The sequence below is a fragment of the Pavona decussata genome, unplaced genomic scaffold, assembly GCF_977016875.1.
Source record: "Pavona decussata unplaced genomic scaffold, jaPavDecu1.1 SCAFFOLD_53, whole genome shotgun sequence".
Lineage (NCBI taxonomy): Eukaryota > Metazoa > Cnidaria > Anthozoa > Scleractinia > Agariciidae > Pavona > Pavona decussata.
Window position 1 is genome coordinate 990,160 of NW_028145475.1, and position 25,886 is coordinate 1,016,045.

Genomic DNA, 25,886 nt, shown 5'->3' on the forward strand with positions numbered 1-25,886 from the left:
TAAAAATTGTCTAAATTGATGTTTTCTTATACTGTTATATTCCCTTTTTATGGTAAAAATGGGTAAGTGTTCTTGGGGATACCTACTCATGATGTTGACGTGTTTACCCTGATCTCTAAATTGTCGCAATATTCATAACCTATAACCACAAACCGCCAGTGTTTATCATATACATATTTATTTATTTATTTATTTATTTATTTCATAAAGTAATCACTTCATTCTCTTAGTATATTCTACTCCTTTATTTCTTTTAGTGTCTCTTTAATATATTGGATATCTTCTTCTTGTCTTACTCTGCCCGCTTCGATTAGCTTTCGCTACCCGCGGTCCAGTGTATTTAGTAAAAGAAGTTGCATTTCTCCGGTATTTATACATTTAATGTATTTATAAATTTAATGTACACTTAATGATGAAATAATAAAGATTCTAGAGTGTGAAAAAAAAGTGATCGGATAGGTCTCTGATTGGCTACTCGAACTTTTGAAAGGGAGGCGATCCGACAATCGTGACCAACGACACAGAGCGGAATCACGCGATATTCACCAAACCTTTAAACAAGCGATTTTTTTATGTTGTTGTTGCAAACATATCACCGTTGTGAAAACTTTGAAACGTAAAAAACGTCAAAAATGCACTCTGGTACGGCTAAACATGCGGAAAACATGTGCATATAATTTTGAAGCTCAAAGTACAATTTGAATATTTGCCTTTAAGCCATGGAATATTCTTATGTACGTGACAAGCCATCTTTGCAGCCCCACCACGCAGATAAACCCACAATGGTGGAGTATGAAAGAAGTTGCTGTGCCTAGGCACTGATCCCGCCCTGTGCCGAAAATCAATGGGCAGCACTCTCTCTCTCTCTAACTCATGGTAGTCACAGACCGCGGTACGTATTATAAACTGATCTCATTATCCTGATTTATATGTGTAAGTACAACAATATGTTTTGACAGAGTAAAAGTTGAGACACTAACCAGTTCTTAAGCTCGAAAAAAAAAAAAAAAAAAAGCAGCTATGCCTTGCATCACTTTTGTACACCGGGACGCCGTTTCTACGGAGTTCGTGCGTGTAAAGACTGATCAGTGAGGGTCTTAAATCTCACTCTTTGAGGGGTGTAACGTACTGCGCAGATTACGCAACCAACGATAACTTTAATCAACCAAAACTCAGAGAAATACTTTGAAAATCGTCCGTTAATATATAACAAAACTAGCAAGATACGCTTGTCTGAGTACCGTGATAAATACACATGACGTCTAAATACTCTCATATTGTTGTGTTATAAATCATGATGGTTACACTGATAACAAAAATAGGCGAGTGAATACTCTTGCATATTGTTTTGTTAAATGCCATAATAATCATATATAACAAAAGTAAGCAAGTGCCGTGCAATACGCGTATGTGTTCTGTAAATATATATCTTTACAGTTGTGACCAGCCAGTTTGCAATGCTGAAGCATGACAGACACAACTGATCGCACACAACTGAGCAATGTTTTAAATGTTTGTGGTTTGACGTAACTCTTGTTTCGTCTCAACGACTCACGAAATGCAGATTTTGCGTCCATAAGAGGTTTTATTTACCTTACAGGTATTTAGAACTCTTCGGTGCATGTCACTAATGTATTTACACTGATGGAGCAGCTTTATATATCGAACCAAGAGCCGTTTAATTATAACTCGAAGCACTTTAATTAAAGAAGCTTGTTTGCTCAACCTCATCTTGAGCAGTGACGTTTCGGGTGATTGATCTGTTTTCTAGTATGTTAGACATGACCAATTTAAAACCATGCATGATATCAAATTGAACTAACTCCAGAGAAAAAAGTAGCAATACAGACTCCACTGTGATAAAACTAGCAGTTGGCCACTTCGTCCATTTTATCCCTTTACCAATTTTGGACGTGAAACGTTACACCTGGAAACTGACGGACACTGTCAAGGAGTCCAAAGTTCAATCATTTCAGCAGGCGTTCTTGGAGCCGTTTCAACGACAAAAGAATAAGACGCTTTAAAACAATGCTGACGTCTGATACTGTCAGGTAAATTTTAAAAACAATTACCAGTTGAGTTGAGAACATCATCAAAATGGTTCACAAAATTAAGATTAGAAGGGATTAGGTCCAGGCTTTTATTTAATATGCACTCCTCTTTCCAGAAATAACAAGACCCATTGAGCTAAACGCGACGATTCGCCCACACACATCTCCAGTAAAAACATGGAACAAAATTAACCTCTTGATCAGTTAAACTATTTCATAATTGATTTCACGGATACTTCCTTGATGACAGTTTTCGCAGTGCAAGTTTTCTTTTACTATTTACTGCATGATGCGAGTGAGTGATTCCTGACAAATCGCCTGAAAACTATGTTGCATCACGGTGACGAAGACAGCGGGACACTGATGGACACTGTTATGAACATCCAAGGTACAAAACTCCTTCCTCTTCATTTTATTTTGTGTTAAAGTCCTTGCGCACTTTGACTTCGATGTAGGTCCAAGTTCTCCATTCAACTACTGATTTCAAACAACCGTGAGTATTCATGAACATCGCTATGATTTTTTTTTTCGGCATTCAGTGAAGATGATATGGTAAAATTATCCAGTTGAAAGCCACCCTCTCGTCCTTGTCGTTATCACTTCGATGAATTCATCAATTGATGGCCACTAATGCCAAGCTTAGATGACGATCAGTCGTCTTTGGACAAAGCATGATGTAAAAGATAACCTAAAATTAAGTTTAAGGGGTGACCTTGGGCTAAAGATTTGTCTATTCCAAACATTTTAAATAAAAAGTGTAAAAACGAAAAAACATTGGACAAAGCTGTTCCTTGACAAGGATTTTATCCGAGTGACAATGATCTCGAGTCTTAACTGTGTTTATCTAAACTGCTGAGTCATGTTACGGTCAAAGGCAATTGGATCTGATAATGCCTCTGCCAAACATGATCCCGGCCCAGTGCTAGATTCATTCGATCGACAGTGTCGTTTTTCGCAAGGAACCATCTTGTTCTTAAGGGAACATTTAGAGAAATGCGGCAGAATCTAAACTTGAAATGCTGGCAACTCTTGAAATGCAGAATCTAAACTTCCATGCAGCAGCGTACGTGACAATTAAGACGACGTTTCAATTTTTAGTGGATATGTATTTCGAGTCAGTGTTCCCACCCTTTATTTTCCTCAGCTATCTTTCTTCTCTTCTCGTCTTTTACCGTCTCTTTACTTTTCCCTTTTCTTCTCTTAGATAGCTAGATAGATAGAATACAATGACTGTAAAATGATAAAAAGATAAACTAGCTAAACATAACTAAACTAACTGACTTAAAATACAACTAACTACATACACAAAGCTGCTTTCCAAGGATGCCATAAGCTGAGTGAAATCTCTTTTTACTGAAAAATGTCCCGTAACACATTCAGCAAATTCAATACTGTTTAAATTATTTGCCGAAAGCCACTCTGTAATATTATTTAGTTCTTAATTCATGATATTATATAAATTATATATATTTTCAGAGCTGAAAAACAAATTTATATTTTCCGCAAAAAGAATGAAATTTAATATATTGGAGCTCTGATAAATGTCATTCGTATAGATAAGGAAGCCGACTAGCACTGATCCATGAGACACCCCACATTTAATTGTTAAGCTACCTAAATTCATTGTCTAACAATTAACATTTTGCTTTCTAATATTATTTATAAACTCAGGGTACCCTGAGGATGACTTGATTAGTCGAAAACGTTTGGTTTTTAATATCTTTTTAACTTTTTAGCCTTTTAATTCGTATTGTAAACCTCAAGCGAATATTATGGACAATTTGTTTTCTGTTGCTTAAATTGTTTCTAAACCATTCTATGGCTACCCCTCTTATTCCAAAATACTCCAGCTTTCCTAAATAAATAAAATTTCATGATTGACTGTATTAAACGCTTTAGGTACATTTGTCAGTGCTGTCTATGGACTGCAATATGTTAGTTACAAGCTCTAATGTTTTCAGTCGAGTGCTTTCTTCTAGCCATATTGACTGTGAAAAAGTATTTTGTGTTTATTAAGTCACTTTTACAATTCTCTTGCACACTAGTTTCTCTTGAACATTTTAGTAAAGCACGGAAGAACTGAAATTCTACTATAATTTGAAAACTGTTCTTTATTATTTGCTTTAATATTGGAGTGGCTAGTGCTATTTTTAGTTGCTGTGGTATATAATCACTAAGAAACAATTGATTCAATATATAACTTAAAGGTTTACTGAACTATGTGAATGGTTTTTTTCCGTACAATTCGTGGTGATATTCCTTCACAGCCCAAGACTTATTTCAACCTCATTTCATTATTTCAACCTCTTTTTCTGTTCTACGTCTGGAATTTAAATATTTACTTTTGTTAAGTAGGTGGTATAGTGTGCTTTATTTTTTGGAATTTTTTTCAGCCAAATGTGGACCAACATCAACAAAGTAGTCATTAAATTTATTGGCTATTTCTTTTCGATTCGAGATTGTATGTTCATTTTCTTTAAAACTATCTGTTATTGGTGATTTAATTTTTCTTTTGTTAATTATTTCATTAATGAACTAAAGTGGTGTTATGGTAACCTTTATGTTCATTGAATTTGCTATCATAGTATAGTATAACTTCTTACTCGCTTTCTTTAGTTTACCAGTGAATCTATTTCGATTCTTTTCATAATTTGTTTCATTTATGGCAGTTGGTTTGGCTAAGTATTTCTTAATATTTTCTTATTACAATACCCTTTGTGATCCATGGTATTTTCCTGATCTCAGCATTTTATGTTTTTTAATGACTTCCTTTTTCGTATATTATTATACAGTTAAATATAAAAAATATTGTAGGCTTCTTGACTGATATCACTATCGTTAAACATCATGCTAATTTTCTTTTTCTAAATTTTCACACAGTCGATGTAAAGTTTTCTTTTTATTACTTTGTCTGTATCCTGATCGAACCGATAGATTTCTTTCATTTGATGATAATAATAATAATAATAATAATAATAATAATAATAATAATAATAATAATAATAATAACAATACTTTATTCAAATTAAAAAAAATCAACCTGAAAAGGTGAACCTTGAGGTTATCCCTTTCTAAAGGTTCCCTTAGTGAAAACTAACAACAAAAACGGAGAAAAAATACTATGAAAAGTCTATGTACAATGTTAAAACTTGGATGTTTTTAAACTAGTAGAAAAATAATAGTAAAAAGTACTAGTAAATGTTCATATGCTTTTTCAAATTCTTTTTAAAATTATTGATATTATGTCCTTCATTAAAAAGGTGGTTTTAGTAAGTCGTTCCAGTGTGTCACGATTCTCACGAAAAAAGAGTATTTAAAACAATTCACTCTTGCTGATTTCAACTGGATTTTATGTCGATGATTAGCTCGCGTAATTTTACTCTTGTAAAGAGTACTCGAAATAGTCGTTAAAATGCAAGCCATTTAGTCCAAATACTGTCTTGTAGCATTCTACCAAAGATACTGTCTTCAATTCGATGATATGCTACTAGTTATGTGAACACAGGTAAGTTATCAGAGAGATCAAAGTATGCCACTTTTATAACTTTTTTCTACGTAATTTACATGTCTATATGACCAAAACACTTACATTTGATTTTATTATTTTACTTTTTTTAGTTGATCGTGATATTAATGGCTAGAATGAAGATGAGAACATTTGATTTCGAAAATCATTAGCAAATCGAATTTAGTCGGATCTTTTTATTTTGTGAATCCAGTTTATTAAATAATTCAGCAAGGCCCTCTTTAAAAAGCATTAAGGTTATCATTTGGGGGTCTTAAATTACTCTTATCAATATATGCAGAGAGAAGCGACAGCCGGAAATACGCTTGCGTTCGCAGGCTACATATTCTAGGAAATGAGATTGTATCACATCATCAACATTTCTAGCCAGATCGTCTCGCTTGATTGACATATAAACCAACTCCACCAGCTTGAATATTTGCCCTTGATCTTCCTGTGAAGCTATATTTATTTATCCATGTATATGTTATCCAATCACTGAGAATGTATATTTTGATTTTGAGGATTCCAAATATGCTCTCGAAGGTCATCGTACTTTACCGTGATATATGTAATATAGCTTCTGGATGTATATCATGTTTTCATTCCTTTACTAATGTGTCATGTTGATAACCGCATTCATCAAGATAATTCGTTAACAATCGATAGTCAGGATTCATTCATCAGTCAGTTTCATTCATTCAGTGTCTTCAATGTGTACGAGGTCATTTAGGTCGAGCAGCTCTTTCACCCTGCTGTCATCATACTGTTTGTAAGAAATCTTTACCATCAACAAACCACGCACTCTTTACTATAAAAGTTCTTTCTTTTAGTTTCTTTAACCTTTTGGCAAGATCCGGTGCCATATTCTCCGTAATGGTGACCCCCTTTCCTTTATTGGCTCTCCATCTTTGCTTTGCTGACTGCTCTAGGCTTGGTTTCTTGTTTCTTGGATCACCTCCATTTCGTTCGATCTTTCCAATTCTGTAAACAACATCAATTTTTTCTTGTTTCAGATCAGCATCGAGATTTTCCCGTTTACCAATTGGATTACCTTTCCTTCCAGGTTCTACCCATTTATTACGTCATTTAGGCCAAAGATCCTCAAATTATCTTTACTCGAGTTTTGCGGCTCGTTCTGCACCGCATATTCCTACTGGTTGAGGCAGAAAGACCGCTGCCGGTCGCAGTTTCCCCAAACGACATTACAAATGTGGTTGAACTGAGCTGTTAAATACATTAACTATTGCAATATAAAATAAGATGTCGTATTCGGCTTAATTGCGTCCAATGCAGAAGCAATCGGCTTTCTACAAATGCTCCGTATGTGACATTCCCAGTTTAGACAGTTTAAGTTTTGGTCCGAATGAGCACCCCAAACCCCAAAATATTTCACAGATAACACACTGGCTTCACCGGATGGTGGTCACTTATACTGAAAGAAGGAGTTTCCGAAAATGTTGACAGTTCTTTCTCAACGCGACTAATATAAACTCAACTTTTATGGATCATTGTATAATGCAATTCGAGCAATTTGATTGGCTTAGCGGCCATGGTGTATGAGCCATTAAACCATGCCCGAGAAATAGAGACCATTAAATTGTCTTCTCATTGTTCTTGCGAAATCAGCAAAATATAGCAATACTTCTTGATTTTTTTTTTAACAAAACAATCATTCCACACACGCTTGTTGGATATGTGAGATGATTAGAGCCAACTCGGCGCTGCGCGCCTCGTTGGTTATCTATCATCTCATATCCAACGCGCACTCGTGGAATAATTGTTAAATATACACCTTGCTTAATCATCATAGCTATGACAGTCATCAATATGTTTTAAATCTGCACTGGCAAAAGTTAGGCTCATGTCATCTGTATATATTCTCGGTTGTGAAAAATACGGACAATTTGGTCCTACAATTGTTCCCCGGGGGCACAACACATTTGACTAATTTTGGGGTAGAAACTTTTGAGTACGATTGCTTAAATAGGACGTAAATTATTAGTGACAAGAACCGCGTATTCCAAAGTATTGTAATTTTGATTTTTTTTAATATAGAAATACAACTGCATTGACGAAACTGCGGTCAATGTTCATGGTCCAACTATCCATAGCTTCGAGAAACAGCCACGGTAACCGTAGCCGGAATGTAGAGAACGAAAACCGAATTGATAACGAGAAAGAATATAATTCTTTGTAAGACGGCAGTGGTATAACTGGTTATACACTACTCGTTTAAATATCTGGCTACAACTGGGATTTATATACTGATATTGGTCGATAGTTAGTGGGATCGTTACGTTTTCCAGTTTTTTTGTACAATGGGGTAACCCTAGCAGACTTCACTCATCAGGATTAAATGTATTGGTGAGAGACTCGGCAATTAAATTTGGGCACCTCCTTAACAATTTAGCTGACATTTTATCCAATCCTCTAGCTTTATACTTACAAAGTTTTGAGAGGAGGGTAAAAAACATGTGCAGATGTTGTTTCCTCAAAAATAAACTCCTCAGTGTCAGTTGCTCAAAGCCGAAGAGAACTCTTCATAGGCGGTATTCACATTCTTAACATTTCGTCTAAGGCTTGTTCCAATTTCGGTGACGAAAAAATTATTGAACAATTTAGAATCGTCTACTTGGCTCTTCGATTTTTGTCCTTGATATTGTATTTTGTTTCAGCATGACAGCTTTATTTGACTTGCGAGGTGCTATTTCATTGATGGTCGGTTTTCCAAGTTTTGCGTTGATCACCAGTATAATTATTAACAGCGGCTTCGCTCCTCTTCGCACCTCTTTTCTTTTTCCTCTCTTCTCTTTTCTGTCTTAACCTTTTTTCTCTTCTCGTGCATGTTGCCTCGTCTTTACTAATTATCTCTTCCAGTCTCGCCTTCTGACTTCTTAGTTCTTTCAGTCTCGTCTCTCACTATATATTCGCTCTTCTTCCCTTCCCTCATCTTCCCTTCCCTTCTCTTCCCCTTCTTTACCATTCTCATCTCCTGCTCCCCTTCTCCTTTCTTTTCTTCTTTTCTCTTTTCTCTCTTTATCCTTCTTTTCTTCCCTTCCGTTCCCTTCTCTCTCTCCTTTTCTCTTCCAATTCTCTTCTCTTTTTTCCCCTCTCTATGCTTTCTGTTCTTCACTTCTGTCATTTTCTTTCTACAATACTCATTATTGCCTAATCGCGGGAGCCCATTAATGGTCTCCTGGTTATCGTCAAATTCAAAAGACGCACTTAATTTCTGGTTTGCTTTTGTTTGTTTTGCTACGCTCTGTGATTGGTAGAAAAAACTCACCCTATCACGCTCTGTGATTGGTAGAAAAAGCTCACGCCATCACGCTCTGTGACTGGTAGGAAAAGCTCACCCCATCACGCTCTGTGATTGGTAGGAAAAGCTCACGCCATCTTTTTAATAGTAAAAGTGGAATAAACTGCCGAGCGCAATAAGGGACGAGGATAATCTTAAACGTTTTAAGTCCAAATTGAAGACATTTTTATTTAGAGTTGCTTACAATACGAATAGCTTTTGCTGTAAGAATTGTAAGAATTGTAAATAACTATTTTTAATTAATTATTTTAATTTCTTACATATACAATTTGTTAGGCGCATTTGATCATATGCACATGTTAATTTGCGCCATACAAATATTAATTATTACTATTATTATTATTATTATTATTATTATTATTGTTATTATTATTAAAAACAAAGCCAATCGTGACTTGATTGTACGCGCTTCCGCCCTCTTTAGTAGTATTTGCTTCGAGTTCTGGTTAATTCACATTTTATTCCACGTTTTCTCACTATTAAACCCTTTTATCCCCTATGTTGACCAACGTGTAATTTCTCCTCACAAAATCACTTGTAGCCGGACACGAGAATAACAGAAAACGATCACCAACGATAAAAATTTATGTTTTAATTTTCAAACAAATCCTCCCAACTGGTGCTAAGGGAAATGCATGCAAGGCACTCGGCAGAATATACGCATTGATGTTGGAGCCTCAATAATGAATGGTTAGTTTAGAAGATAAATCAAACACCGATATTTCGTCCAAAAAATCTCCGCTGCGTGTCGTTTTTGTTTGTTTGTTTTTTCAATTTGCTTCTCGATGTTAAAAAAACTCGTCAATTTTTATATGTATAGTATAACAAGAAACAGTGATGGATTGAATGCTCTGACACATGACCTTCATAATTGCTATACACGAAACAAGGACATGATAAGAACTGTTAAATCTACCACGAATCGGACCCTACAAACCAATAAAAATGCCCTTCCAACGGGGATAAGTGCACTTCCTTCAAAAGAGTCTTTTAAAAAGGCCATTTTAAGTTTTTGGAGTAAGCATTTTTAATTGCTTATCTTTTTTTGAGATGTAACCTGTTCCAGGCTCTCCGTTAGTAAAAAAAAAGTAAGCCGGGGCGAGCGAAAGGAAAAACGCGGGAAGACTGGGGCTTTTTTCTTCCTCTCGCCCCTTTTTCCGGTTCCGCTTTACTGTACTAACCGAAAGCCTGGAACAGTCTATTTGAAATGCTGAACTTGTATATATTTTACTTTTAACTGTTTTTTTTTTTTTATAACAATGCTTATTAATCTTGTCATTACTTTTAGATCTTATTGGAATATTTGAAATTACTTTCATTACTGATTTAATTTTTGCTATTTATGTTATGCAGGGCCCATTGAAAACCACTTTTGCGACGTAGGTCCCTGTTAAAAGATTGTATCATTATCATAAAAATTAACGACAAAAACGTTACGCGACGTTTCGGCGACTTCATGTCATCATTGTCAAGGGTGAAGAAATTACTGAACATAAGTGGTATATCAGTATTTACTATATAGACACAAGTGTTTTTTTTTTTGTTTTTTTTTTTGAAAATACACCACTCGTAAAATAGGCCTTATCACGGTTTTCGACGCCATTTTGACAAGTAGGCAAACACGTCTGAAATAACAGTGTTTGTATGGAAATCCGATGTCAAATAATTTTTATAAAAAATCGCTTCTGAAAAATTCATGAATTGGAAACATTTGGCACTAGGAAAACGATTTTAAGAAAAAAAAAATTGGAGGGATGTAGCTGTGCCAGAAAGCGCCCAGTCGTGTTTTGAACTTTCCATACATTTGTCTGTATTTTTTCCCGCGAACTATTTTTAGTAGCAGTTCACGGCTGGTTCCGGCTATACAGACAAATGTATGAAAAGTTCGAAACACGACTGGACGCTTCCTGGCACAGCTACATCCCTCCAATTTATTTCTTAAAATCCATTTCCCAGTGCCAAAAGTTTCCAATTCATGAATTTTTCAGAAGCGATGTTTTATGAAAATTATTTGACATCGGATTTCCATACAAACACTGTTATTTCAGACGTGTTTGCCTACTCGTCGAAATGGCGTCGAAAACCGTGATAAGGCTTTTTCATTCGAAACTACATCCGGGACCTGGATGGCGTATTTTCCAAGTCGTGAGAATAATGATTACACAATTTCCTGCTTTTTCACGGTTGTTTGTGCAAACAGTCAGTGAAAAATGGCCAGCGATAGTTTGTCTATATAACAAATGAAAATTACACGGTGACTTGAAGATACTGAATTCTATTTTCTCGTGTTTTACCACTCGAAAAAAAAATTATATCTTCGCGCCTCCGTACAATATTCTCTATACATACAGAAATGAAAGTGTTAAAAGGTTCTTGTAAATTAAATTCAAGAAAATGGAAGAAAATTGACAAGTAAACAAAGAGTTTCGTGCGGATAGAGTCCGTTTGAGTATTTATTGTAGGTCTTTTCTTTCTAATCATGAGAATTTCAAAAATAAATTAAACACTCAAGCTTCCCTCGGCATTTCTTTAAGTATTTTAAAGTTCTCAGGAAGTTTCACCAGTCTTAAATTATTCTCGTCCTTGAAATGCTTCCCAATATTACGGAATGTTCATGTTCCTCCACTGAAAGAATGTTTAGAAAAGCACTCTATAAACATTACCTTGCTCAATATTGATGATACATTCCTCGCTCATTATTAATGAAACTTTACTTCAATTATTTTCGTTTCTCTTTGTTCTTTTTGTTTTCTTTTTGCTATATCTTTCTTATTTTTTCTATTTTACTTAGTTAATTTTCTTATCAATCTACTTCCTTTAAAGGGACACAGTATTAGTTTTACAAGAGGTGCCCCTCTACTCTCCTCCCCCTATTTGAATTATATTTTCGAATCGTATTTTTGAGCTGCGTGTCATTCTATGTTTTAATACCTCCAGCTTTTGTATTTTGTGCTTATGTAACAGTAAGAGTAGAGAGTATAAATAAAAAAATGTAAAAATGTCAAATGTTCCTCCACTGCATGTTGCTGGAGGTGCGCCGCACGTGTAACCCATCTAACTTGCATCGCACAAGTCACATGTAACTCCATATGCAACATTCTTTAATTCTTTAATTCCGTTTCTCTTTGGTCGTCAATGATATTTTTGCTTGTAAACATTGGTTGCAAATCATGATTGATTTTTCTTCCAACGTATTGAATGTCTGCGAACTACGTCCCGGTAGATTTTTGATCCTTGTAAGGCAAGGTAATCCATAGGGGCCTGTCGGATGGCGTGTGTTGGATATGCACTGTTGATAGCCCAGCGGATAAGCTTCTCAGACGGGAAGATTTAATTTCAAAAATATCGATTTCAAGTTCTCACAATCTTGCGAGAGGAAGTAAACAAATATATAAGAAAACATCGACACTAAACACCAAAGCCGAACGTTGTTTTTTAATTGGTGAACTTTTGCTTTGAATTTCCACATGAATTAAAGATGGTTTGAGAAGCTATATCAAACACTCGAAAGAGTGTTTCATTTGATTTCCAAACACCAAGAAGTTGGTTAAAAAAAACCCTCGGTTCCGTTTTGTTTTCTCAACCCACTTTTCGGAAATCTAATATTACATACTCTTCCTCGTGCTTGATACTTGGGAATAGCAGATGCCCGGTTCTTTCAACATGTATATCCTGTAAACAGCCCTACTGGAGAAATAACAGAATGCGGAAAACAAAAACACGCCGGAGTCTCATGCAAAGCACTACATCATACGATCGTTCCACCTGCCGCGTGGCTAAGCTAATGGAGACTCTCGCGTGATTCATCTAGCCGTAAACAGAAAGTCAGGCGGGAGGTTATTTAATCTAATTGTTATTGTTATTATTATTATTATTATTATTATTATTATTATTATTATTATTATTATTATTATTATTATTACTATTATTATTATTATTATTATTATTATTATTATTATTATTATTATAAATAATAACAAACTATTTAAAAATCTCCTTAGAAAACCTATTTACAAATCCTCACCAAATAATAATATATGACCAATTCACATTCCACCATCGTAGACTAAAATTTTGATGAAATGAAAATATTAAGAGATCCTAAACTACTAATTTACAAGCTCACGCCATCATCGACTTTCTAAAATTAGGGGACACACGCTTGGTTAGATCAATGAAATCCCCATGTGGAATTTTGTGGAAAGGTGTCCTGGACCCTCTTACGCGTGTGTGTACCGACCGAAAAATCTCAAAGGAAAGCAATGTTCTAATGCAAGTGATAGTAATGAGATAAGGTTCTTCATTCTTTTCTGAGAGCTTCTCGGCTAGGCGTTTGAGAAAGCAGTTGCAGTCGGCCCCCATCCCACCGTTATTATCATAACATTACATAATATTTATTCAAGATGAGGATTTCATGAAGAGAAAACAAATAAAATCACTATCGTGTAAGAAGTAAAAAAGATGGACTTTTATTTTGGATTTTCCAAGAATTAAAGATGGCTTGAGAAGCAATATCAAGCACTCGAAAGATTAGTTCATCCGATTTCCAAACACTTCGAAGCAGGTTAAGAAAAACAAACTCGGCTGCGCCTTGTTGTTCTGTGCCTGGAAATGTGATGTAACACTCCGCTTCCTCGTGTTTGTATCCGTGACTGCATCAAATACTTGTACGTGACTTGGCAATAACAGATACCCACTTCTTTCAACATGTATATCCTGTAAACACCTCACTTGAAGATTAATAAAGTGAAAACAGAAACACACGAGAGTCTCATGCACTGAAAGCAGTAGATCATTCGATCGTTCTCGCGTGGCTAGGCTTGATGAGCCGCTCGCCGGCGCGTGATTCAGCCGTTTGCGGCAAACAGTAAGTCAGGTGGCAGGTATTCGTTTGCGTTATTATTGAAGATTTTATTTTTGTTTTCATGACTTGTTTACATAACTTGTGGACACGGGTCTGGACTAGTTATGTTACACTCAATCATTTTCATTACATTCAAACAGTTTATACGTATTCATAGAACTTCTTAACTATATTTGCGTTCTGGCAGATAATCCATCTCTGACAGCATTCAATAAAGAAGGACAACTCTTTGTCAGTGTTCGTTATTATTATTATTATTATTATTATTATTATTATTATTATTATTATTATTATTATTATTATTATTATTATTATTATTATTATTATTCAACATTCGTAAAAACTCGTATTTACTAGGATGCCAAACAACCAGTTGCCTGAGGAAACTTAGCTAGAACTACGAGATTTTCTGACAGGCTGAAACGTAAACATTGGATAAGTAGTGAGAAATCAGGCTGAATAAGTTATTACACAGGTTCTAACTTGTACAACTTCTTTAATTTCTCACTGCGACTTATACAGTAAACAGAAAATCAAATTCATTTGTCGAGTGCAACCACTAAGAGCATACATCGTATATTACATTAATTCTATACTAACTGAGCAGTGTTTGAGCAAAAGAAATCACTATTTGAATAGTACCATTTATGTTGCACGGATTTAGGTTTTCTACTCTACTGTGTCAGTTTCCAATGGCCCTTCCAAGCTTTAGTTATGTTTCTGAAGAAGCGAGTGAATAAATATCAACTTATTTTAACCATTTAACCTCAAAATAAAAGAACAATTTTTTTTATCTTGTCCCCATACTTTTCGGCTTGTGAAACTAAAATATCAAGAAAATTCACCTTAGGTGATCATATCGATAATTCTTAAGACCTCAGGGGATGAATAAACATTGATATTACTGGAGAGAAATTTGACGCTAATCACTGATAGGGCCCGAAAAGGTTAACACTGTTCGTAGATCGATAGATCGATAGACTTTCTGAAGTTTCACTTTTAGTTAGTTTTTAATCGCAAAAGCACCCAATAAAAAATGCCCTGCTGTATTGTAGGGCCGTAGTGGTTCTTATATATTACTTGGTGTTTAATTGGTCAAATCTCAGCGTGGGGATTTACTGTAAAAGGTTCATTGTTAATGTAACTCTTATCAATTTGAGCCGGTGTCTTTATTTAACTCCATGCTGGTGGACAGTGTTTTGAACAAACCTTAACGGATCCATATTTATTGCAGTCAAGAGGGTATATTGAAAACGAGAGCGTAACTAATCGTATTACGCATTTAACTACAACATGAACAGGCAAGATTTTTGTTCCGTTATGAGAACCACGTTCAATGCCGCATCATGCATGTGGTGGTAGAACTAACAAGCGAAAAAAACGCGCTAAACGCGCGGACAGTGCTAAATCACGAAACACCGAAAGAAAACACCGAAACAACCATTTCTCTTTCTTTTCCGAACAATGAATTTGTAGTGATTAAATGTGTAAACAAAGAGTGACAAGCCAGTGCGAAACTCTCTCGCACGTGTTTGCCATTTCATAATCATGTATGTCCTTCAGGGAATGTCCCCTTCTCAGGGTACGATGTCAGAGCCGGATTTGTGAGTAAATATATATTTGTTCTTGTATATAGCAAGAAAAAATTGCAATGAACGCAGAAACATCAAACACAAAAGCGAGTAAAAGAACGCACAAAAACACATGTAAAACCTCTCCGGTAAAGTACTCATAAATGAACTAAGAAAAGACCCTTAACTTTTTCCCAACACCGGTGAGAGACGAAAATTAATTAGAAACAGCTGTTGCGTAGCTGACCAGTTCAAAATTTGTCTTCATTGCATTTCAGATGAGAAAAACAAAGGACCTCGCCATTTTTCCTGTTAACTGATCAACATGGAAACTGCCAGTACAACGAACAGTAGCTCTTGAGAGTTATTTAGACGAGGTTTAAACTCAGCTCGCTTAAGCTACATAGATGTGCCCCGCCCAAATGGGATGATTTTGGGCCGTTTTAGTCTGGAAGTTTAACGAACCTCTACACAACTACGTCAGCTGACAGTTCAAATCAGTTCATCTTAACATAGAACTCCTCCCAATTTAATCGAAAAGATAACCTTCAGATCCATGGAACTATCATGGATTCAGAACTAGAACTAACTCTTCAACATAAAAGCCTTCTAATTACATCTTCTTGAAAGAGGAGAACCTGAGAATTTTATGCAAAAGGACCCTTTCAGATGTGACAGGAATCTAGCACTCCAACAAACTGGCAAAACGAAGATAAGAAAATCTTGCCTCAGCGACCAAATATTACCCGTCAGTGCCTAACCTAAATAAAGCCAGCGCGTAACATTGACATCTTTTTAAACAGTGACGACAAATACTAAAAGAAATTTACAAAGCTGATCCACCTCTGATATCATACACTGTGAAAGACGCTCTCTAAGGACGTGCTAGTGAGAGTGAAATTATAAAATGGCTAAAGCGCTCGCAATAAAGTCGATTAAGGAGGCTTGTGAGTGTCTCTTTTTTTACGCTAAGCACTAACAAGAAAACATCTATTCGATGATTCAGAAAAAAAGGAAGAAAAAAAATAATAACTATTTCGGTTTTTCATGGCGGTACTGTTGATGTTCTCGCTAAACTGTCCCAAGCTAGAGGATCATGCCTTCTTGTAAAAAAGCCGCCAATGAGCTAAAGTTAAATAGATATATTTTTCTTTGATCGGAATCAGGAAATCAAAAATTTCCTTATTTGAGAAAATTGTGCCGGGGTATATATGTGGTTTGATTTTGCTACGTTGCCCACAACTGTCTGTTTTGAGAAATCGTGACTCAGTTTATTGTGACGGTAAGTAATCCATATATGGAAAGAGGGACAAAGTGGAAATCTAATATCTTTTATCAGTGTCTGTCTGGGGCAGAGAGACTGAGGTCACAGGCCATGTTTCATTTATCTCCCAACGCCGGGGACCGGTTGTACCTCAGACCAAAATCAGAACGAACGATTCTTGATGCAAATGGAACGAAAAGGCTAGTTTGTTTACTTTAAAGGCGCTGGCAGATTTTAAGGTGATTCGTGTCATCAAGGTAAGGGCGTCACTGAATAATCAACTAAACCTGTGTTTATCTCTTATACTTTCTTTGATAAGTGCCTCTTATTTATAGTTGTTTATGTTAAGTTTGAACCCGCCCGAGTCCGAAGTTCGAGCAAAAACTGTATTTTGATTTTGTTGTCGCTACTTATATTCTTCAGGCGTTTAATTTGTGTTGGTTAGGTACAATAGTGAAAAAAGATCACCCCCTTATATTACGTCGAGACTGTCTCACCATGCACGCCTCTTGCATAATCCGGTAACAATTGAAATCTTATAGATTCTAGATCTTCCTGAAATTTCTTTACGCTATTAAACTGCACGTAACTGTAGCAGAAAGAGAGATATAATTTTAGCCTTTCATACTAGAAATACGTGACTCGCAAAACCTCGCGAAGGAAGGGCTGGGTGACTCGACAGTTGGCACACCGTGAGATAAAACTGCATTTATTTGATTTTCAGCGAAGAGAACAATCAGAACATGACATCATATAAATACGCTCGCACAAGTTTCTTCCACAATAAAACAAAACAAACCATATATAAAAAACAAATATATTTCAGTTATTCTAGCTTTTGTTGTTTGTTCTCTCAAGCTCGTCACCTCCGCCGTTGTATTTGAGATAATTTGCTGATCCAGGTCTACAAGTGACCCGGCACCACTCATTGGTTTGTCGCTGTGGAATTGCAGATTTTATTGTATCCATAAAAACACACCCGGAAGCTGTCACAGACGAATACGGCTGTGACATTGAATAACCGGGCTGTTCATCTTTGATCTGCATTCTCCGAACTGGCAACTATTCTTAGTCTTATTACGGGCCGTCAAAATATTCAAGTGTTCCTGATAAGTGTTCCAACAGGTCCTTTCGGTGAATATCCGATGCCTCAAATTTTTGGATTTTGTCTGATGCAACATCTGAAATTATAATCCCTTTGTTGTCAGGGGAATAAAAATGGCCCTTAGAGAGCAAAATACAGAATACCAGCTGGATTCAGTTCGGAAAGCCAAAAGCAGCTCGGAAATTCGAGAGTCTCAGAGTCTCTCTAAAATATATTGCGACTTGAATGTGCAGTTATTGAACAGGTCAAACAAAACAGATCGAAATATTTAAGGTCGTTCAAATATCCCTTTGGAACAACCACCTGAAAGGATGGAAAACGGACATTTTTAGAATTTCGTTAAATTTTCTCCGTTGGGAATCCCAAGGCTCTCCTTTTACTGATAACCGTCTCAAAGGCCGTTAAAATGTTACGGATACCATTTAGCACTGATTTTGTTGGCCCCCTCTTTGCAAAAGCAACTGAGGGTGCTGAAGAAGTTGTTCTGGTTAAAATCTCTATAATTCAGGAATCTACTATTAACGCTTTTTCAAGTGAAGATTGATGACAATGCAAAGAGAAGAAAAATTGTTTTTTTTTTTTTTACATACTCAGTTCGCCATCATATTTTTTATAAACCCAACTCGACATCTACACTCAGCAAATTTTATCTTCACGGTGATACAGGGCCGGGACATTTTAATAGCTTGTCATGCTTTGGGATTTTCTTTCGCGTTACGTTCAATATAAGTAAAACAAGCTTCTCTGTATTTGATCCGGTTCAAAGAGTGGCGCACTGTAGGTTTGTCCTCAGCGATTACCTATCTCCCGAGAAATCTCAAACACAATAATTGATTTGCAATTTGCTGACGAAAAAGCCCCTTGTTTTATAGACAGTTACAAGTGTTCAGCCCCGTGGGCAATGAGTGTTTCTTCAAAACTATAAGTTGGCAAGACCACAGCAACCTGAAGAGGTGTCAAGTCTTTTTCAAACCTGGATCAGTAGAATACTTCAATGAGATGACAAATTACAGACCGCAAGAGACTGATCTTTACCGCGGTAATTAGATATAAATGAAAGACCAACTGACCAAAATGTTGGAGTTGTTGGTCTCTTCGTCGCTTTGGAAGGTTTCAATGTGTTTACATAACTACACCCCCAGATCAGAAGCTATGAAAGCCAAGCAGAGGACAGTCATAAAAAAGGAAGGAAAAACTTGTTATTTTAACAAGTATAATTAGAAAATAATTTGAAAATAGAATGTGCTGGAATTTGTCCCGTGTTATGCGCCAATTCCTATCCTAGTAGAAGAGATAATCGAGAAAGCAGACCTTCAACGACCTTTACTTACTTTTATTGTAGGGATGCAGTTTCCCCTCTTAGGTGACGTAACCGGTCACCCGCTGGGATATCGGCTTCTTTATCCAGTTTCGGAGTTCAGACTAGACTAGACTAGACTAGACCTAACTAAGACATCATGCAAGGTCTTTCTGTCATTAGAACGCGTTAAGCGCAAAGTTTGTTACGTGCAGCTTACGATTTTGGGCCTTGTAAATAGCCATTGTTTCGCTTTTGTTTCGAAGTAACATCACGTAAATCTCGTGCCTCAAACAGGTCACATGACTTGTACCACCTCCCATTATCCTCTCATGTGTATATAGAGCGTCTCTTGCGTGGCAGCCATGACTGACGATAACTTTGCCGAGCTCAACTGGGGACTCCTCGAGTTCAAAGTACAACTTGGTCGGCTATAAATATAACTTAGAAGGTTCCGTTTGGGGACACAGTTTTGTTCCGGTGAAACAGGCCATTTCTGCAGCCGTCAATGACGGACAAAATAGCGAATGGTGTGAAGCAGGCCGACAGTTCGAGCAAAAGTGGTAATAAACAACTCTTTGATCGCTTGCAGCCTGTAGTGCATCACGCACATGTTGTTGAAATGAATAACAAGTGTTTAAATCTGTTGTGTTTACTCTTTTTGTGCAGGAGATGATGGCGACAACGGGGCCTGCTTGATTTGTGGGGACAAAGCCACAGGAAAACATTATGGAGCATCGAGCTGTGATGGCTGTAAAGGTTTCTTTCGGCGAAGCGTTAGGAAGAATCACGTTTACGCTTGTCGCTTTCAAAGAAATTGTGTGATCAACAAGGACAAGCGAAATCAATGTCGCTACTGTCGGTTGAGAAAGTGCTTTCGGGCCGGAATGAAGAAGGAAGGTGTGTAAATTTCGTAGTTACTTGTATATTTGTTCATGTTCGTCGCCATTCAATCATCGGGTCCTTCACGGAAGGTTCGATATATGACTGAGTGGCAAGGGATAATGTTTTCTATTTGAGTACAAATGCAAATCTGTTTCAGTAGTCGAAATATCTCTCAAAGTTCTTCAAAAAAGGAAAAGTTCCGATGCAATTTATTAAACTCTGAAAGGACCAAACCGACCGGTTGTAGTTGTGTTTAAAATAAAACTTCGCGTGTTTTTGGTTTGTTATGAAAATGCAAATGAGCAAGTTTTATATAGTGTGTTACCCAGAACTCGAAACGCGTGTTCATTTACAAAAACTGGAAATCTGTATCTGGGTGGTAAGTTTCGTAAGTTAATCAATCAGATCAACATTTTCATTTGAGATCAAATGCTTAACGTTGCACACGGTAATGGGGAAAAAAAATGCGTAAGAGTATTAGAGCACTCAAGTATTTATATATTGCTCTGCAACTCAACCCATTGACTCTTTCAACAAAGATTGGATGACAAGCCTTGAAAATGGCTTTTAATGCTATTGAAAATAAACATACACAAATATTTTTTCATCAAAAAGATGAAAAACTAATTTTTTTAAGTAACATTCAGCTATATTGTTTTGTTCATGACAACATTACATGTAATGAAATTTATTAAGTAAACAAACTTGAATATTACTGATAACAGACACTTATTGGACAATGATTAACCATGCAATTGTAAAATTTTGAATGGAAAAAATGTATAGAAGGAAGTTGTACAACAAAACTTTTCTCAGTGAAGCTTTGGTGCTGTTATGTAATAATTTCGGCAGCTTGTTATGTAAGATTAAACAATAATGCAAATGATACAACAATACTACAATACTTTATTAACACTCTCCATAGGGGTTTTTCAGTGACAATTTGCAATACATAAATAAAAATTAAAAATGATAATCAGTTCAAGTAATTAAAAAACTAGCCAAAAACTGGTGATGGGGTAGCTCGACGTAAAAAGTCTTTTACAAGATACTTTCTTGAATTATGCTTAAAATTATTCAAACACTGGCTAAGCTTAATTTCAGATGGTAAGTTATTCCATATATCAACAATTCTATAAAAAAAGTAAGAAAAATGATGGCCATGATAAACCAGTCTTGTAAAAAACATTCATTCATGGTGTGATAGTCACTCTTGTTTTGATGCATCTTAACATGTGATAGATAAGAGACTTCAAGAAATTTCATCATAAAAAAAGGTTCAGGTTTCATTGACAGATTCCTGTCATTTTGCAGTACAACATGGTTTTAATAGTTTTTGTATTTCACTCCGTCATAATTATATCCATGTTTCATTGTTTGGGTGAGGCTTTGCCTGATTTTTTATATTTGAGAAAAGTGTTTACTCTTAACAGAAGTTAACGTAAAAATCAAATTAACAAAGTAAACAAACTTAATTAATGAGACTCAGGGCAGCACTTCATTTACAAAGGAGGCTGCACGTTATGCACTTGTTCCTTCTTGTACTTTCTTCTACTTTTACTTAACTTTCTCTCTCTTTTTGATTAATGTTAGTGGTTTCAGTAAGTCTCTGCTTCCAATGAAGTATTGAGTTTGCATTGTCTCTGTTTCTTTTGTGAGAACGATACATTTTCTAGTCCCAATTAGCATGGGGTCAGGTACCTGTGAGGTCGTGGGATGGGCTGAAGGCACATGAGATTCGCACATGCTACATAAATTCATATCCACTTTTGAGCCAAGAGTTTTAATTTGACTTCAGTCCTTTGATTCAACCTGTAAAATGCATTACTAATTTCATTGATTAATAATTCATTTTCACTGCACACCTAAGAGTTAGCGAAAGCCAATAAAATGTATTTTTCTCTCTTGTGACAGTTGGTTGAAAAATTATGAAAGGATTCCAAGTGATCCTTAATTACGTCTTTACTGTGACTGTCATTTTTCATTGAGTCGTTATCACGCTAAAAGGTTCACTTGTCAGTCATTTTCAGCAGGCAACTAATCCAATTTTGTTTTTGTATTTCTGAAAAACTTTCATGCCTCGTTATGTAAAATTTAAAATGATTTTGTTAAAAACAGGATTTTCGGAGGTTAAGCAAAGGCCTATACATTTTAGCATGTAGCTGTTGATCAGATGGTTCTGAAGATTCAATGCAGGGATCCATATTGTTTTTAATTTTAAACTCATCAGCCGAAAAGATACTTGCTCTGGCTAAATATTACGTTCTCTTTGAGAATCACACAATCATCAGCCTCTGCATTCCACATTGGCCTTTTTAAACAAAGCAAACCAGCGCACCCAAGGATAAAACTGAACAGCATTACATTACTGTATCTTAATTGAATGATTACTTGTAGTTTGATTTTGTACAAGTTTGATAACAGGCCAATAACCTAAACTGTTTATCTGTAAACTTCATAATATGATGTCGTCTATTTCCAGATGCATTCATTAATTGTACTTGCAGAATCACACAATTAATAAACTTAACATCCAGGACATTGCATTACCGCTATACATGAATTCCTCTCCAATGAAAGTACTAATACAGCTGCAATTTAACTCCAGTTTGGTTCTCTTTGCAGCTGTACAGAATGAAAGGGACACCATTTCAAAAAGGCCTCGTACAGAGGACCCAGATAACAGACATGGACTCACAACCAATGTACTGTTATCAGCTGAGATTCTGTCACGTCCTGCCACCTCACCACCAGGTAAACCTGGGATTTTTTTTCCAGTTTGAGTTTGGATGATCTTAAAAGGACAAAATAGTTAATTCATTTCCTAAAACAACAATAATTGTTGTATAATTATTGCCACATAGACAGCACCCTTTTGTTTAAGAATTTTTCCTAATGGTACTATTGACTTCATGACTCACATTACATTATAGCCTCCTTTGGATATCTTTCTTGGTATGGAGAAGATTAAAAAAATGATAGCCTTTGACCATTATTCAAAGAATGTGATACATCTGAGGCCTACTTTGTGTATTTCATTCATATTCTTAATCAAGTCTTGCATTTCTGTGTTTGGTGGTGGAAATGACAGTCATTTCACATTGTCTCAAAAATGCTAATTATAAAATATCCCAGCTACGTCCACCAAGAAAGTTTCCAACACTGGTTAACTGGTAACATTTGCAAAGCTTTTGAAATTCAAGGTCACTTTGCTGATGGATGGATGTGTCTTGTGTAAAGAAAATGCAGTTAAATGTCCAGTCAAAGTTAACTTTTGGAAGGACACGTCTTGCTATTAAAGCAGGAAAAAGATGTTTCTAGCACTGGTATCAAATATGTAAATTTTGGACTTTAAAAGGTGTTTTATTTTTACAATAAATGCAGAAATTCTTGCACGCTCGTTGGGTAATTTTGATTGTCAGTAAGCAGACAGACACACAAATTTATAATTTATGCGATGTTGATGCAGTGAATGAGAACAGGCAATTTGAAAAGAACCAAATGTCAATCTGTCATTTTTCAACCAAAAGAAAGTCTCCCTTTTTTCCATTTACCAATAAGAGAGTGAGTCAAGTTTTTTATTTTGGTTGCGTCAAATAATTTAAGAAAATTTAAGTGTCTCGCATTTTATCCTGCATTTTGACTTCATTTTGTCCCTTCTGGCTTTTTGTTATAGTAAAAAACAAATTGACATCAGTTTTTCATGCGTCTGTCCTGTTATTGATCATGAATTTCGTCATAACATTGCCAAGGTAGCTGTGGATCCACTCGGCGTAATAGATAATTGTATTTAGCTTGACCTACACTGTATATGATGAGTTGGTCCTTCCCTGGGTTGTTTGGTAGACGGAAAATCTTGATACAGCTAGATTTTTCAACAGACAAAGATGTAAATGGTGAATCAGAGAATTCACTCTGCAGTGAAAGTGCTAAGGTGAAACCATGAATTTTCAACTTCTTGTCAGCGCTAGGAAGGAACTGGAATACCACATGAGGCAAAGAAACCATCCTTAGACCTTGGTGGGAATTGAACCCACACCCTCCGGCTTAGATCAACTGCTGCTTGAGCAATGCACAATAACTCATTTAGTAACTAATAACTTACAGTAAATTTATTTTATCTGTTGCTTTGCAAAAACAGAAAGCATAAGCCTGGACAAGGAGGCAAGCTACAGTGACATTTGTGAGTCAATGCGGCAACAACTTCTGGTGTTAGTTGAGTGGGCAAAGCATATACCAGCCTTCTGTGAACTGTTACTTGATGATCAAGTGGCTTTATTACGGGCACATGCCTCTGAACACTTGTTACTGGGTGTCTCAAGACGCTCGCTAAACTTAAAGGATGTTTTGTTACTTGGAAACGATCTTGTAATACCTCGGACAGCTGGCGATGCCGAGGTGCGGCGAATTGCAAATCGTATCCTTGATGAACTGGTTGAACCCATGAAAGAGTGGAATGTTGATGACACCGAACATGCTTGTCTTAAGGCAATCGTTTTCTTTAACCCTGGTAAGTTGTGTAAAAAGTGTTACTTTATAGGCTATGTTAACTACTTTTTTTTTTCTTTATGACACCCACTACTCAGGGCCCAGTTGTTCAAAACCTGATTAAGCTAATCCTGGGTTAAGGTGAACTTTCATTCAAGTTTAATCACTAATCAATGAAGACTCTTCAAAAAGATTTTTGTTCCTCAGTTTTGAGTTAGACTCTTTTTTACTACTAGCTTAAAATTAACTTTTAAAAACATTTTTAATGAGCGAGATGAAAACCTTGGTTAATTTTTAATCGTGGTCTAGCGTTAATCGGCTTTCGAACAACCGGGCCCTGATTGGTTGTTTAGCCATGTTGAATGACCGTATGTAAACTTGGGTATAAAGTTGTAAAACAATTTAGCTGGCATTTTAGAATTCTAAAGTACCTAGGCATGTACATGTAGATGCTCCTTTGTGGCTCAGGCTTATGTAAATTTCAAATGTTCTCAGTTTCCTCCCATAATTGTCCCAGGTTTTATAACCACACAGTGGCCAATATATTCTCATTTTCAGTCCTGTTAAATTTACTATACATGTATGGTCCTTCAATCAGGATTCCCCTTTTATGTACCAGTATAATTTTAGTAACTGTTCTTAATTGGTTATAGATGCCAAAGGACTGAGTGATTCTCAAAAGATCAAGCAGTTAAGATTTGAAGTACAGACCATGCTAGAGGATCACATTGCCAAGGACCAGTATGATAGCCGAGGAAAATTTGGAGAACTGCTCCTTATGCTTCCAACAATGCAAAGCATAGCTAAAGAGATGATAGATCAAGTACAGTTTGCTAGACTCTTTGGTGTGGTTAAAGTTGATAATCTTCTTCAGGAAATGCTACTCGGAGGTTAGTGTGACGCATAACTTTGAGTTTCTTAACACAACATGTCAAAAAGTTGGACAAGTACTCATTCTCAAGCTTCATGTCAGGTGATTTTGTGACTGGCCCTTCTTGAGTCAATCCACGAACTGAGTATTTTTGTCCTACTTTTTAAGTCCAAGCATGAAATCCTTACCAAGCAAGGAAAAGGTATTGACCTGGGCCAAGTTTTTCAAAGAATATCAACATCAACTTTAAAATTACTTTCATTGTAGATCAATTTGGATTCTCCTTTGCCAAATGCAATAATGCACATACATGTAAATAATTTTTATATTAGTGTTACGCTAATTTGGGCTGTTAAGATATTTTTGAGGATAAAAAAAAAATGTTTCAAATAAGATCAAATCTCCTCATCTCGGTTGATGTTTTCCCCTTTCAAGTTGATACTGGATCCACTCTGGTTAAAAAATTGACAGTTTAATGTGTTGGGGCATTTGAAAGGTTAATCAATGCCCCATGGAGGTGTATCTTTATCCCCCCACCTTTGACTTGACCTTAATGCTAATAGGTGCATAAGGGATAGAAAGTTGTTGGCAACTTTTAATCCTACTTCTGTATTTTTTGTTTGTGCGGTGATGTTACATTGAAAGCAATTCTGGACGGCATAG

General features: G+C 36.1%; 1 protein-coding gene across 2 annotated transcripts in view; it reads left to right on the forward strand.

The window, feature by feature from the left end:
* The first annotated feature begins 755 nt into the window (after window positions 1-755).
* LOC146480336 (hepatocyte nuclear factor 4-gamma-like) overlaps window positions 756-25,886 on the forward strand; it is a 29,067-nt gene continuing 3,936 nt past the window's right edge. Inside the window, exons 1-5 of one of the 2 annotated variants that reach the window (XM_085109488.1) lie at window positions 756-892; window positions 19,649-19,879; window positions 22,490-22,618; window positions 24,006-24,374; window positions 25,006-25,242. In XM_085109488.1, coding sequence (XP_084965614.1) covers window positions 874-892; window positions 19,649-19,879; window positions 22,490-22,618; window positions 24,006-24,374; window positions 25,006-25,242 — 985 coding nt within the window. In that variant the 5' untranslated portion in view covers window positions 756-873. Of the gene's footprint in view, window positions 893-19,133; window positions 19,543-19,648; window positions 19,880-22,489; window positions 22,619-24,005; window positions 24,375-25,005; window positions 25,243-25,886 lie in introns of those variants that run through there. The other variant, XM_085109487.1, reaches the window with a different exon arrangement.